We start from the raw sequence: 17,149 nt of genomic DNA on the forward strand, positions 1-17,149 counted from the left end.
TAGGGAAGTTAGCCTCACATGGCCCATAGCTGTATCATGAAGAGACAGGCTGGACATGCCTCATTGGCATTGGGAGCAAGAAGACAATGAAGGACAGCAGGGGTGGCAGGGGCCTCGGAGTGCAGGATATTTAAACTAAACAACAGGGACAGTGAGTTAATTGATACAGAACATCACTGTCCCCGGCAATCTAAGAAAATAGGGGAACTCAGGCACCACACAAGTTATGTAGCAAGTGAACACAGGGTCAGTCATAAAGGACTCAAATGTTTATACACCAATGCGCAGAGTATGAACAGTAAGCAGGGTGAACTAGAAATTCAGGTAAATGAGGGCGGATATGATATTGTTGCCATTACGGAAACATGGTGGGACGAAACCAACAAATGGAATACACAGCTAGAGGGATTTAAATTATTTAAAAGAAACAGACTAAACAAAAGAGGAGGTGGAGTTGCTCTCTATATAAGAAATAACTTTATCTCTACAGAAATAGAGCACAGCAATGATGAAAACTGTAAACTTGAATGTATTTGGGTCAATATAAAAGGGGGGAAAATGACATTGCCATAGGTGTATACTATAGGCTGCCCAATCAAGCAGAGGAAATAGATGAACTTTTTGCTAGTCAGCTAACTAAGGTATGTAGGAAGCACATCACAATAGTAATGGGGGACTGATATCAACTGGGAGACAAACTCTGCACCAAGTGGAAGATCAAACAGATTCCTGACAAACCTAGCAGACAACTTTCTCTCCCAAAAAGTAGAGAAGGGAACTAGGGGATTAGCCATATTGGATTTAATTCTCACTAACAGAGATGAAATGATAGAAGGTGTCGAAGCCACAGGAACCTTGGGGGGAAGTGATCATGCAATATTGGAATTCAACTTTCTGGAAGCACAAGCAATAGAACAGAGTCAAACTAGAGTCTTGGACTTTAAAAGAGCTAATTTCAATAAACTTAGACAGACCTTGGGAAGAATTCCATGGATGAGAATCCTAAAGGGGAAAACAACTCAAGAAGCTTGGGAAATTTTGAAAAGTGAGATAATAAAGGCCCAGTCTAGCACAATACCAACAAAGAAGAAAAATAACAGCTCTCAAAAGAAACTCTCTGATAAATTGAAAGATAAAAAGGACAAGTATAAGAAGTGGAAAGAGGAGCACATAACTAAGGCAGAATATCAGCAAATAGCCCTTGCCTGCAAAGATGAAGTGAGGGAAGCTAAGGCTCAAAATGAACTAAGGCTTGCGACCAAAGTCAAAAATAACAAAAAAAGCTTCTTTCAACATAAAAAACAAGAAAAAAGTTAAGGAAATGATTGGTCCATTTTAGTGGGGGAAAGTGACAAAAAGGTGACAAGCAAATAGGGAGAAAGCAGAACTATTTAACTCGTTTTTTTGCATCTGTCTTTACACAAAGGGAAAAAAACAGTCCAAACTGCCAAAACCAGTGCCATAAAAAACAGAATAGAAGCGCAAGTTAAGATAGGCAAAAAAATGGTAAGTGAACACCTGTCCAGCCTAGACGAGTTCAAATCACCAGGATCAGATGGATTACATCCCAGGGTTCTCAAGGAACTGGCAGACGTGATCTCAGAACCACTGAACTATATTTTTCAAAGATCCTGGAGCACTGAGGAACTACCAGAGGACTGGAAGAGAGCTGATGTAGTTCCCATCTTCAAAAATGGGGAAAAATAGATCCAGGAAACTACAGACCTATCAGCCTGACCTCAATACCTGGGAAGATTCTGGAAAGGATAATCAAACAACAAATCATCAAACAGCTTGATGCAAACCAAGTCATCACTAAAAGCCAACATGGGTTTGTCAAAAACAGATCTTCGGAGAAGGGCGGGATATAAATGGAATTAAAATAAATAAAAATAAAAATAAAATCATGCCAGACAAATCTTATTGCATTCTTTGACCAAGTGACAAAATTAGTGGACCAGAGGAATGCTGTAGATATAATTTACTTGGACTTCAGTAAGGCATTTGATAAAGTAGATCACAACCTACTACTTGATAAGATAGAAAAATGTGGGTTAGATAGCATCACCACCAGAAGGATTCGTAGCTGGCTGACAGGCCATACTCAGCATGTGGTCCTCAATGGAACTGCATCTACATGGAAGGAAGTGTGTAGTGGGGTGCCCCAGGGCTCTGTTCTGGGCCCAGTGCTCTTCAACATCTCCATCAACGATTTGGATGAGGGGATAGATGGGGAAGTCATCAAATTTGCAGACGACACCAAGCTGGCACGAATAGCCAATACTCCAGAAGATAGGCTTAAGATACAGGAGGATCTGGACAGACTCGAACACTGGGTGCTATCTAACAAAATGAAATTCAATGGTGAAAAAAGCAAGGTTCTACATTTAGGCAGGAAAAATCAAATGCACAGGTATAGTATAGGTGGTACCTTGCTCAATAGTAGTAACTGTGAGAGGGATCTCGGAGTCCTAGTGGACAATCACTTAAATATGAGCCAGCAGTATGCTGCAGCTGCCAAAAAAGCCAACACAGTGCTAGGCTGCATTAACAGAGGGATACAATCAAGATCACGTGAAGTACTAATACCACTTTACAATGCTTTGATAAGGCCACACTTGGAATACTGCATCCAGTTTTGGTCACCACGATGTAAAAAAGATGTTGAGACTCAAAGCACCTGAAAGCAGGACAAGAAGCAACAGATGGAAACTAGTCAAGGAGAGAAGCAACCTAGAACTAAGGAGAAACTTCCTGACAGAACAATTGACAAGTGGAAGTTTTTAAAAAGAGACTGGACAGCCATTTGTCTGAAATAGTATAGCATTTCCTGCCTGAGCAGGGGGTTGGACTAGATGACCTCCAAGGTCCCTTCCAACTTCTTCTTCTTCTTCTTCTTCTTCTTCTTCTTCTTCTTCTTCTTCTTCTTCTTCTTATTATTATTATTATTATTATTATTATTATTATTATTATTATTATTATTATTATTATTATTATTATTATTATTACCACTCAATTTTTTTTATAATGTTGCATAAACATGAAACAATTTCAAAGTAACAAAATTATTCTGTACACTTTTGTTTGCTCTATTTTCTGATCTGATTTGGTGCTTGAATCAAGAACAGAGTTTGGAAAAATGTCTCATGATCTTATATGGTAAATTGTTTTAATTTTGGTTGTTTGTTTCCTCTACAGCAAAATAAAATTTGCAGCAAACTAAATTGTAATGACTGGAATGAAGATGCTAAACTTCACTGCCAGGATTTTGGAGTTATGGTTCTTTAAAATTTCATCCTTTAGAAGTGTCTAAATTGCATCTGAATAACAAAGTGACCTAATTGCATGGATTGCAATTTATATACAGGAAATTTCTAACATTCACTTTTTGTGACTTTGAACAAGTACAAGTTATAATATTTTGCTGTTTCTGGAGTTAAAAACTGTGCTATCAATTTCTAGTATTTTTGGTTCTAAATTTCAGCAACATGATCACCCTTCAGCATGTTGCTCACCCTTAATCTAGAGACATCTGTACAGGTAGAAGAAATGTAAAGATAGCTATTAACGATATTTACAGATTATAATACAGTATGCATTAAAATTGAATGGCGTGATGGCTTAGTGTAAAGACTCTAGCCTCCCACTTAGAAGGTTGGAAGTTCAATCATAGGTATCAGCAGATGTTCCTCTCCTAGGGCGCAAAAAAAAATCTGCTGCAAACTCCATGTGGTGTCAGGAAGGGCATCTGGCTAGTAAATGCTCAGCTCCATCCAGTTGCCCCAACTCTACCCCAAATTAAGGGATTACAGAGTCATAAAAAGGGAGTTAATATGTATTAAAAATTCTTTAGCCTCAACACACTTTTCCAAAATGCTTTTTACTTTTTAAAATACTTTTTAAAGCACAATAAAAACTATTTACCAAAATAGTTATTATTAACCAAATAACCAGACAGACAAACTGCCTCCAGCAGACTAGACTAGAGCATAAGTAACATGTTCAACAATGTCCTTAAGTATTTCTGATCACTAGTGACAGCTTGTTGATCCATAATATTTCAGTGTTTCCCTTATAAATAATCTCTTTATCTTAGACTATACAGAACCACTATTTTACCTTTTGCATTTAAGTGATCTAACTGTTTTACTGTTGAATAAAAAATTATAATGGCAGACTCTGCTTGAATTGGCAAAGATATTTAACAACTTTCTGTCAGCTTGTGGAATTATTGAGATTTTTAACTTAGGAAAAACATATATCATCCTCGTTCTTTTATAAATAAAAGAAAAAATCTAAAGGATAGAAAGAAAGAAAAACACCATTCCTAGATTCAAAAATACCTTTGGGATGAACTCACACTGTTATGATTTTGGTGGCTAGGACAAGTTCCTTGTCGTGAATTTTTTTATGGTTACTCATATAGGTACAATCAGCCTTATTATCAACGACATGGAATTAAATGATTATCTGAGCAAAAATTTGTCTATGATAAAGAGTTGGAAAAAAGCTATATATTTCATTTTGTCTTAACAAAATGTGGACATGGAACAAAGTAAAATAAACCCAGTCAGCTTCATAAAAGGCACACATTAGGTACTGTAACTGTGTTCTTTGAACTATTGACTTTTTTTCTTTCAATTTTTCAGCAATTAGCATTTTAGGTCATTTTTTACTTTTACTCATGCTAACATATTCTAAGCACTTAGCACAATTGGGATAACTGGGCCCTCCCTGGTCGGTTTTTCTTCTGCTTTGCTTCTAATACGCCCGCCAATCTTCGCTCCTTTCGCCGCGATCTGAAAACATTTTTATTCGAACAAGCCGGCCTGACCTGATGGGGGATTGGTGGGGTTTTTATTGCTGTACTTTTGGGGTTTTTATAAATGTATTGTATTAATTGTTTTTTAATGGGCAACTATTTAATCTTCTTTTAATATTTGTAATTTCGCATTTTATTCTTGCCCTGTTCACCGCCCTGAGTCCTTCGGGAGAAGGGCGGTATAGAAATATTAATAAAATAAATAAATAAAAATTACCATGGGCAGCTTTCTGCTTCTTCCAGGGCACCTTTTCTGAAGGCTTTGATTGACATGGGCACATATGGGCACACACCCCTGCATAGTAGGAAAGTTCATCTATGCTACCTAGTCACAAGGTTTCTAGATAAATTGAGCTATTCCTTTCAGCAATGCATCAACACCTTTGTTTTCCTCTCTCCTATTCTCCCTTTTCATTTTTCAGGGCTTATCTGTCTTAGCATTTTGTTTCTCTGGACTCCTTAGTGGTGGCAAAAGGTAATGTACCTCTTGGATATTTTGACTCAGTTTCTTCAGCCCAGAGCTTTCCTACAGATGGGTAAACCTTGCACTCCGTGCTACAGATTTACCATAAATTAGTATTTAATGAACTCTTGGCTGAAGAAACAAAAGGCTTTGTATATCTGCCCTTTGGCTGCTGGCTTCTGATAAAGTAAGTAGAAAAGAAGTAGAAAAGGAGCAAGACCTATTTCTTCCTACCGTTAAAAACAGCAGAAAGAAAATGGAGTCGGTATGAAAGATGAAAGACTACAAAAAAGACCCAATTATGTATTTTCAATGGCAAATTTGGAACTCATTTTCTGTTAGGTTTATAGGACTATTCAAGCATTATGTTCTGATAGCCAGTGCCTTGTGAATGCATTGAGTTTCCACCACTGGTGTCTAGCATCCCTTCCTCAAGATAAATGCTTTTTTGCTTTAATGAAAGAAATCTGACACGGAAAATGGAAATTAATGGAAGTGAGGTGTATGTCAATTTTGAATTTCACTTGAAAAATATTTTTTTTAATTTTAATTCCATTTATATCCCGCCCTTCTCCGAAGACTCATGGCAGCTTACAAGCTTAGCAGTAGCCTTCATTCTATGTATATGCCTGCTTATTAGGGCTTTTGCCCCCCCCCAAGTGGCATTATTACAAAGTCAGCTTAATTGCCCCCAACAATCTGGGTCCTCATTTTACTTACCTGGGAAGGATGGAAGGCTGAGTCAACCTTGAGCCTGGTGGGATGCGAACCTGCACTAATTGCAGGCAGCTGGTGTTACTTAAGGAGGCATTAGCCCACTGCTCCACCAAGGCTCTAAATAAACTTAGTTGAAATAAATCAATTCCACCAAAGGAGCCTGATTTTTTTCAGGTTCCATTTTATATATGTTTTCGCTTGCTTGATTCACTGTTGCAAGAAGATGTCCCACTGAACTCAAAGAATGACATAAATTTACTGAGCGCAATAGGGCAATAGGAGAAAGAGGATATATGATGATCATATAAACCTTAGCTGGCCACCCCAGAGCTGCAGATTCATTACAATCCCTCAAAGGATATAAGGACTCTTGTCCTGTTCAGTCATGATTTGGCAGCCTCTTGCTATCCTAATAATTGTTCAATCATCTCTGTTGCATATTTGTACATACTTTGTGCACTGCTGAAATTGGCTCACGATACTAAAGTTTAGGCCACAAAAATCTATAAACTAATTTAATAGTTAACAGGCAAATATGTTTCCCTGACTCAGTAAACTTTATTTAGGAATAAATACCTACGGTAATTTGACTTAGGAATGAATGATAAATGTTGGCACCTTTTATACTATATTTACTTGTGGTGCACTGTGATCTGGATCCTATAAACAGCAGATTGATGAAATTTATGTCAGAAACTTGGGTTGGATCCCTTTTTGATCCTTTTCAATCCCATGATTTTATGGTTAAAAAGACTGACAAGTTGGAAGCAATTTAGAAATGGATGAGAAGGAAAAATAAGGTGCCTGAAGAAGTAATGCTAGTGTGGTTGCATGGAGAGGATGGTGCCACCCTACCACAGAAAACTTAAGAAAAATCTATAAAAAGCAGTTCTGTGGACATTTTTAAGTGGTGCAAAGCATGAATTACACCACTGGTTTATGGAAAAATGAATGCAATAATTTCAACTGGGGATATGGGAAAAGACAAAAAAAATACAGTAAATAAAAAGTAATTTTGAATAAAATTCCAGCAGAAAATGAAAAAGATAGCAATCCTACCACATATATATTATTGGCATAACAAAGATGTACATTTAGGGGAGATTTTTGTTAACTCTGAAATGCATTATATATATAATCTTACCTAGCAATTTGAATAGTGGCTAGGTCACTGAGTTTTTATATAAGTGGTGGTTCAGCAGTTATATTCCAAATTACAGAGTAGATCTGGGAAGAGTTTGTTTTAAACAAGTGTGATGTAGCTAAAGCTCCCAATGTCATTTGCTAATGGGTTTTCACATACAACAATAAAGCATGCCTTATGCTATTTGTATCATAACATCTGCAGAAGTTACCACGAATACAGCAAAATAGTATTATCCTATGCGTGTTTACCCAGTAAAATCCCAATTTGATTTATCCTATGTGGATGCTAGGATTCAGGCCAAAGGTCAATTTTAAATCCTTGCTTTTACTTTATACTGGGTTCATCTCAAATGGATATCTATTCTGCAAAAGGTAGAAAGATTACAGTGTATTGAAGAAAATGTAAGCGAAATGTGTATTACACAGGGAAAACTGTTTTCTTCTAAAATTAAAATGATATTATTCAGATGTCCATCTAGAGTACCTAAATATTTGGTTTCTCCATCCTAGGATATCTGCAAGAAGCAATGGATGGAAATTAATCAAGGAGAGGACCAACCTAAAACTAAGGAGAAATTTCCTGATAGAACAATTAAACAGTGGAATGAGTTGCCACCAGAGGTTTTGGGTATCCCAACACTGGAGTTTTTAAGAAGAGATTAGACAACCATTTGTCTGAAATGGTATAGGGCAGGGGTGTTAAACTGCTGGCCCACGGGCTGGATGCTTCATGGCAAAACCGCAGCCACCCCATTGCTGGCAATGGAAAAAAAGTCACAATATGTTTTGACACATCATGTGATGTTGCGAGTTTGATACCCTTGGTATAGGGTTTCCTACTTGAGTTGGAAGTTGGACTAGAAGGCATCCAAGGTTATTCTGTTTTGTAAAGCTGCTGTGGATGTTTAGTGTATACTAAACTATATATGTTGTTCTATTATTAATAGTAATAATATTGGAAGAATAAATAGGACAGAAACCTAAAGTATCTCTATTTAAAAAATTAACTAAAAATACAATTGCTCAGTATTTATCACTTTAGCTAAAGATAATGACTGATCATTTGTGTGATAATTCTTAAGAAGATAGATTGGAAGATGGCAGCAGAATAAATAATACAATAATGGAAGGCATAACCAGAAAGAGAAAAATCAAAAACAGATGGCACAAGACAGCTAGAGCAATCTAAAGTTTGGGAGAACTATGAAAGGAGATGCAAGACATCTTTCTAAATGCCTCAGCTGATCTCCAGAATCCTGATATTTCTCCTTGCATTCGGTGAATTCTGGAGTTCTGCCATGTTTGTAAGCCTAGCACACAAGTGGAAAATTTGTCAGGCAATCTCGTTGGAGTGTGATTAAACTTTACTCACAACATTTAAATATTTATACAGTAAATTCCAAATTTTGCTACATAACTGACTGAAGCTGAAAGTTATATGGTATGATCTTAGGTTATAAAGAAATTAATAACCATAGATTTCTGAGTAGCGTATTCTCACTTTTTATATTTTGTAGCATATTTTTCTTTTATTCATATTTTTCCACAATTGCATTAGCCAATTGGCAAATAAATTCTTCACGCATATCCATATTTATGGCATAGGTTTTTATGTGCAAATTGAGACATAAAATGTTATCTACTTTTACTTATAAAAAGCCACTAAGAGATAAAATATGTTTTTATATCTGTTTCTACACGTTTCATGCATTCAAAAGTAATTATATGAATAGATTTTCCAGAATGTTTATTATTATGGATAGTTGGTATTCTGGTGTTTCTGCTTATCAGATCAATTTGTAAGATCCCTGATCCTCTAGAACTGAATAGAAGTAAATATCCTACACACAGATTCACAAACTTGTGGAAAGTTTTCTACAGTAATCCCTATCCTAAACAATGTCACATAGGTGTATACACTTCTTTCCTTTTGGTACAGTCTGTACAGTTAGTTTACTTATTTGCTTAAATCATCTACATATTATAATTACATATTATAATTTATATATTATAAATTTTTGTCTCCCAGCCAGAGGTATCTATTTTTGCCTACAAAATATTTTGAATTTTATGGTTGAGTGTAAATCTTACCTTTGTTTAAGGAGTTGTTTATTGTCTTCAATAGTTATGCTATCTACATAATCTCTCTTGAAAATTTCAAAGGCTTCTTGGCGTCCAAGTGACATTTGTTTTCCCACTCCTATTCAAGGAATACATCAGAATCGGTTGATTTGTAGAAATAATATTTAAAAGTAATAACAGTTCAAGTGGAGTTCAACCCTTAGTAATAAACAGACTACTTGGCTACTGCAGAAATGGTTTGCCAATGCATTCTTCTGGGAGATTTTTGCCTTCCCTTTTTGAAAAACAACCTTAGAATTCTCAGGTGATTTCCCTATCCATGTTCAAACTAATATACTGTACCAATAAGTTCAAAGTGATGCTTGTGTGCAGAGAGGATCACTTATGAAACATTTATTTCTGAATTGTTAAAGCAATTACCTGTCTTTCCAGATTTTCAAAGCTGCTTTAACAGATGCTCCCATCTATCTCAGCATTTGTGCACATGCACAGCTGCTTTATATTATTATTATTATTATTATTATTATTATTATTATTATTATTATTATTATTATTATTATTATTATTATGAAGCAAACTGGCTGTGCAAGTACAGACATGCAGAGACAGTCAGGAAAACTTTCTGGAAAAGTTATGGCTGCTGCTTCACTTGGCTCCATATATTCTAAAGCACCTCTTTTAGAAGTTACATAGTCCTACTAATCCGGGCCAAGCATTTTTAGCTTCCAAGATCAGTCAAGATAAGCTAATGGCTCCCCAAGATTAATTAGAACTTCTGAGAAAATATACAAATTGGACTATGTGAAAAAATTCTATGGAACTAAAAATCTTGTTAATTTACTTATACTGTTAGCCAATTTTTTTTTCTCCCAAACCACTCTGGGTCCTGTCTGTCGTTTTTGGAATCAGCACAGCAACCACTTTCATACTAAATTAATCAGTTTCTGTAGTCTATGAAAACTCAAATGTCACTTATAGATTCAATGGTATATCTAAAATGACAGAATTAAATTTATTTCATGTCATCTGAAGATTCATAAACCCAAATATTTTGCATGTTTCTTCTTAAACAGCTATTAATGTCTCCTTAATTAGAACCTGAGGGTCAAAATTCAAAGCAATTTGTCTTTTCCAAAATTACTGATAATTTTTCCTTACATTTTTCTCTGATTTACTATTTTGGTTCCCAGTATCATACTATAAAATATGATTATTGGTAACAGATCAAGAAACAAGGGTAGTTACAGTACCTCAGCTCCAAATTCCCATTAGTTTATATGGTCAGGATACTGGAGCCATGTCAACTTTCATTCAATTGGAACAAAACCATTTTGAAGAATCTGAGCTCATTAGTTGGAGGGGGACTATTTATTCTGAACTTGAAACAAAATATGTTTTCTGTTTTCATACAAATTCCTATTAAATATGCATTTTTCAGAATGCCTGCAGAAACTATTACTGAATTGAGCCAACAAAGAGACAAAAGCAGTGAGTTTATTGAACACTTTCATGAATAATATAGCAAGAGCAAAAATATGCAATTTTAAGTATTAGTTTGGGGCTTCCTTATACTGTATGCACTGCACACACTTTTACAGTTGATAACCTGGCTGAAAAACAAAGCTTATCTCACACAGAATACATATGAACAGCATTAAATTATAATGTATGATATCTACTCCACAGTGAGAAGTGATAGAAAATGATGGTAATTAAGTGTTTGTTCTAATTAGCTTAGCCAGATTTAAGAGTGTTGAAAATTTGCATGCTGGTTTTTATTGATGTTTTATGGAAAATAACATAACTGTGAGGGTTCAGACAATCTTTTAAGCCACAAACCACAACAATTATATCAACGAAAATGTTAAATCAAATTACAACATATTCCAGTTGTGATATAGAGACCTGAATTCCTACAATTTATACTCACCATGAGAACTCTCGTCTAGACGCCCAGACTTTGGGATGATATCCAAATTGATAAAAGCTGGTTTAACATGAAATGTGAACATACCCACTGCAATTCTGAGCATTACAACAATCAAAGTTATTGACTGATATCTCTGGAGTAATAATTGTCAAAAGATTATTTATCTGTTTATTTATTTGAGCAGGACTTGTGAGTCCAGGAGGACCCCCAAATGGACACTGGGTTTGTCTGGGGTAGTGCTACTCCATCCAGAATTAACAATAATAAATAACCAGATCCCGAGGTCCCTTGCATTCACAGTCACTGTCTTGCTGATTTGAAACATAACTTAAAGTGACAGAACATATTTAATAACATTAATATATGGTACTTTGGGCATACTTTAGCCAGTATGCCACACATGCAATCAAAACCCAGTTTATTCCAGCATGCTTATAGTAGTCTGTGTAAAAAAGTTATCTCTACAGATTACCTTCCAACTAATTTAGTGTTACCCACATCTCACTAACTAGAAGATACAGTATATGCACTGACCAGTAGATGCTCATTATTAAAAACACCTGCAACATTAATAGGAATAGGATAGAAGGAGTGACTTTTTTATTACAGATATTTTTAATCTGACCCATTAAACTCATATTGCAAGAATATGCATGTGAGATGGGCATCTCATGTCAAAAAGACAAATCAGAATTGTAAGAAATACTTATATAGGCTTTCAGTCCAAGACAGTTTGCATAAAAATTTTACATACTGAAAAACCTGGGATAAATAAAGGACAATATCAGAGCAATCCAAGAAAATGCTGAGAAGTGTGGGAAAGTTGATGAGCTAGTAGTAAGTCATTATTCTCTTGATGATATATTTTAGTTAATAATAAAGATTTATAAAACTTTCAAAGGTATGCATCCTGTATTCAGGAACGTATTCATTCACACATTATTTTGTTCCTTCTTTTTTGCTATCGCCAGTCTGAAAACTTCTCTTAACTCAGTTAACTAGTAACATTTATCTTTTTTCCTCCTAAATTTCTATGAAATCTCTGTTGGGAAGAGAACTCTAGACATAAAGGCATCTTAAATACAACTTTTCCCTACGAGTATTAAGATTTCAGATATATTAGATGATATTTCAACTGTCAATTCTTCAAGCTATAATAGCAATAAATATTCTAAAGACTGAAGGAATCTAGAGTAGCAATAAATAATTAATAATATTTTAAAAATTCTGAAGGAATTTAAGGAAGCTAGTGGTATGCATGTATATAATAAAAAAATTCTCACCCTTACAGATGGTATGTTTCTGTATCTTGGGTCCTCTACTACCATGTGCACCTGTTGTGTTTGTGGGGGGGGGGCATGTGGGCATACTTGTGAGTGCATGGATGAGCATTCTACATAAATAGCTTAAATAAAATTTGTATGAAATACTTTGTTTTGTAATAACTCTATTTTATGCAAGAGTTTTTCTGGTATCATCATCTACATTTGCTGAGAAAAAGGAAGGTAAAGTTTCAAAGATAGAGAAAACTAAACCAAACAGAATAAAGATTTAAAAAGAAAAGTATCCATGTTAATCCCACTCCTCTTAAAGGTTTCAGCAAACTTTATCATAAGGGGCATATACATCTGGATACCTTCATTGGGCACAGTTTTTGAAATAAAAACTACATTAACATAACAGTTTACTATATTTCTACAGTGTTATAGTGCAGAATCTACCACAAATCTTCAAAGAGAAAAGGTATTCAATGTATTGCATCTTTGGCACTGAACCTCTGCCATTATCTATCTATATACTACTAAACCTCTCGTGGCTGTAACTTTAATTGGGTGAAATTTTGCATCGTAGGGTAAAACATGTTGAACCAAGGTACCTCAGATGGGCTAATTTACAGAATGCATCCAAAATCCCTGCATCTGTGGAATTGAAATTGGCAGATTTATAAAAGATTTTATAACATAAAATTATCATAAAGCATTTAGAATATAATACAAAATGTCATAAACCATTTCAAATGATTCTGACGTCTGATTGTGCTATACATTTTAACATGGATTGCTTTCAAGGCAGATGCAGCTCTGAATGTGTCCCTGAATTTTTAAGAACTTTTCAGGTGAAAGCAGTATATTAGCAGTGCTGCCATTGTTGAAGGCTTGAAGGAATCTGGTAAGGAAATATATCTGAAATGATGGCCAAGGGGTCATGGGTTGTCTAGTTCTCTTCACATGTGATCATAATTTCACAAATAATCATAATTTTAGAGGTAAGCAGTAAGGATCTCTAAGATAAGGTAGCCAGAAATATTACAGTCACAATAACAGAAGAGGATAATCTAGTTATTATAGAAACTGATTTACACAAATAAAACCCTATCTTTGAGTTGCAGCATAATCAGAGTAAACAAGAATAAGAATAGGCTGTCTTGGCCAATTTTAGAATCTCTAGCAATGACTTCATGCATATGAACACACACTTTAAAAGCCCCTAAATTGGTAGGTACAAAGAGGAAAGCTGGGCTGGATTAAAGCATGTCAGAATTGGCAGAAACTAGTAGGAATAGATAGAAGCAAATCTGAAGTCAAAGCCACAAGAACTTCATGAGCCCCACCCAGTGTTGCTACCACATCCAAACCCCAAAAAATGTTTATATTGTATCAGAAATCTCTCTCTCTCTCTCTCTCTCTCTCTCTCTCTCTCTCTCTCTCTCTCTTTCTCTCTAACACACACACACACACACAGACACACACACGGGCACACACAAACAGACACACACACACACACACACACACACACACAAACACAGAGACAGAGAGAGAGAGAGAGAGAGAGAGAGAGAGAGAGAGAGAGAGAGAGAGAGAAGGAAAACCTGCACATAAACTTTTAACAAATTATTGGACATATAGTCTGCTTTGAATTAATACACTGCCTAATAGGAAGCTATTCTCATCCAAATTATCTGAACATTGTCAATTTATATTTTCTGAAAGTATAATCTGGATGAGGAGCAGTTCATTGCTGCTGCTTGCTAATGGGTTTTGACCTTTTTTTAATAATACCTACAATACCCCCTCCCCTTTATTTCCTTTGTGTTTCTTCCTTTTTGCTGTTTCTGTTGGAAGATATGAGGAGTGTATGTTTGTATATTTGTGTTATGTGTGTGAGATTTGTTTCTGCCTGTGAGATACAATGACTGGTATATTCTGATGGGGAATGAATTATCCATATGAATTAAATACTTTCTCTTAGAGGCAATTAATTTTAACAATAAAATATTAATTCAGTAAAAAAATTGTCCTAGCCTGCTTGTTTTTGGAGTGTGTATTCTGGTACAAAGATTCCCTTCCGGTATAATTAATTAGAGGTTACTATTTGCACTACTAAATAGAACATCATTTAGTAACATTTCAACATTTCTGAAGTATTCAACTGTCAGAAGGATCATGGGAACTAGCATGTAGAATATTTCTGGAAGGTGGTTGTACTAAAAGCTGCCACTTTTATTATATACAGTAAGAAGGAAAAATATAAAAACAAGAGAACATATTTATTTAGCAATTTATATGTACAACTGAATTGATATGACATTATTTAAAAACAAGGGTCAATAAATATCTTTGGTGATTGGTAGATGTTTAAAAATGTGGAAATTATTAGTGTGACTGTTGGATGTTAGATAATATAGAAAATTGGGGTCTTCAGATTTTCCAAAATGTGTTAGTTTAGGTAGACATTTCATGAGACATAAATGCCATGAAATAAATCAAATCATACCAGTTTAAAAAATGAACAGGAATATTTCTCACTAATTTTTCAATATTACTGTAGAAAAATGATTGTTTTTTAAATAGCCAAGCTAGCTGAAACATGAAACATTCTGTGAGATTCCATGAATCTTTTTATCTTTCTATTCTCTTTAAACTCATCTGGTCATTACAGAGATCTCTAAAAGAATGAAGCAGATTACAGCAATTAAATAAAATGTTAAAATGTTTCAGATTCTTTAAGGTATTAGGAGAGACTAAGGTCTTCCCTAAACTGGCAGTTTTAATCTAATTTGGAAACCTTCACACTCCCAAAAATAACTCTCACAAATGAGTCTGGAAATGTCATCTTGATTTATATTTTTTCATGACCTCCTTTTCAAGAAATTAATGGAGCATATGTTCATGGAGAACAGAAAAAAACCTACACTGTTTCAACTCTGTTTTAATTAATCTTTTGCCATTGAGTGGGTAGTTTTGAGCTACTTTTGCAAAATTTTCAGCAGAGACATGGAAACAAAACAAAACAATATCAAAATTAGTATCCAAAACAAGATCAGTATCCCAAAATAGGTATTAAGGAAAATGGCAAGGACCAGGCTGGGCACCACTGCCAATACAACAGAATGCTAAGGCTGCTTAAATGTTACGTCAGTGTCCCCTTTTAGAGTTGTAATGTCAGAATGTTTATTCTATAATATTTTTACCAAATCAATAAAAACATTTCAATCAGTATTTGTGCTCACATTTCTATGTAATCAAGAACCTTATACTAAGCTATAACATAGTGTGTTTGGCTTTGGTCAATTTTGCTGGAGTGTTAGACAAAAGAAGAAATAAATAATGTATTATGAATAGCAAAATGTGACATTTTAGCACATTGCTTAGGCAAATGTTTATTTTTACTTATTTATTTATTGACAAAATAGCTCATTGTATATCGGGATTTTTAAGCAAAGCATACTTTGCTAATAAAATATAATTATTTTTCTAATACCTGCATAGCTATCTGAATTATTTTGTCTATTTTGGTTGAGATAAAAAAGGTACAGAATACAGTATGGAAACTACTGATCATATTATCCTTTTTAATCCTTTTTTCACATGAAGCATACTGAGATAGATCTTACAGCTGCAAATAATTTTGAACCAATATCTGGTTAATTAAATAAACCTGCTAAAAGCCAAAAATATTTCTTAGAAAACCTCAACTCCAACATTGGTTTTTCCATATTTCAATAAAATATTTATATTCCCAAAGAAAGTCATAACATTCCACTTCTAACAAATTCTGATATTTGTGCATCCAGATTTACTTCTACGCCACAGATTTTTATTATTGGAGAGATAATCTTTATCCTAATTCATTGTCATATCACAATATAGTCACATAATCAAGGAGCTGGAAGAAGCCATTAAATCCAAATTTATGCTCAGTGTAGGAATCCAAATTAAATGAAATTTATACCTCCTTGTTGCTTGCAGACACTACTGTAATCCTGCTACAACGTACAATGTTATATGAGGGAACACCTGCTGCCGGCATCAAGTTCCCTTCGTCCAGTGCGCTCCCACAGGGAGGGTCTTCTCAGGGTGCCACCGGTAAGAGATTGCCGGCGGGTAACACCCAGGGATAGGGCCTTCTCAGTGGGGGCGCCTGCCCTTTGGAACCAGCTGCCAGTGGAGCTGAGGACTGCCCCCGACCTCTGTTCATTCCGCCGGGGCCTGAAGACCTGGCTCTTCGAGCTCTCTGGCCCAGGCTGAGGATTAATCTTATTTTAACTGGGGTTTTATTTATGCAGGGACACATATAATTTTTTTTTAAAATTGTTTTTAACTTTTGTATTTTGGTTTTTTAATCACCCTGTAAACCGCCCTGAGTCCTTCGGGAAAGGGCGGTATATAAATGTAATAAAATAAATAAATAAATAAATAAAATAGATGCTGTCTCAGAGGTATCACTGAATGCATCTTTCTCCTTTTTACTACATACGTTAATAAATACCATAGAAATCAAAGACTGCATTTCTGATCAATATTGTGATAGAATCAGGTAGGTAATCCTCCTGTTTAAGGATGGTAAGGATAGTCCCAAAGTTCAGTGATAAGAGGGCCGTAGAATAGGAAAACATTGGGACCTTGCCTATATTATTTTCTTAAAAAACTTCTGTATTTTGGAGAATGAGGACGAGAATGAAGAAAGGAGAAAAGAAAGCTATAACAAT

At 35.1% G+C, this 17,149-nt stretch overlaps 1 protein-coding gene across 1 annotated transcript in view; it reads right to left on the reverse strand.

The window, feature by feature from the left end:
* Positions 1 to 17,149, reverse strand: part of KIF6 (kinesin family member 6) — a gene marked incomplete at its 5' end in the record, with an annotated part of 121,107 nt that overhangs the window by 54,560 nt on the left and 49,398 nt on the right. Inside the window, one exon of the mRNA XM_083350199.1 lies at positions 9,240 to 9,348. Coding sequence (XP_083206325.1) covers positions 9,240 to 9,348 — 109 coding nt within the window. The remainder of the gene's footprint in view (positions 1 to 9,239; positions 9,349 to 17,149) is intronic.

The sequence above is a fragment of the Vipera ursinii genome (assembly GCF_947247035.1).
Source record: "Vipera ursinii genome assembly, chromosome: 1".
Taxonomy (NCBI): Eukaryota; Metazoa; Chordata; class Lepidosauria; order Squamata; family Viperidae; genus Vipera; species Vipera ursinii.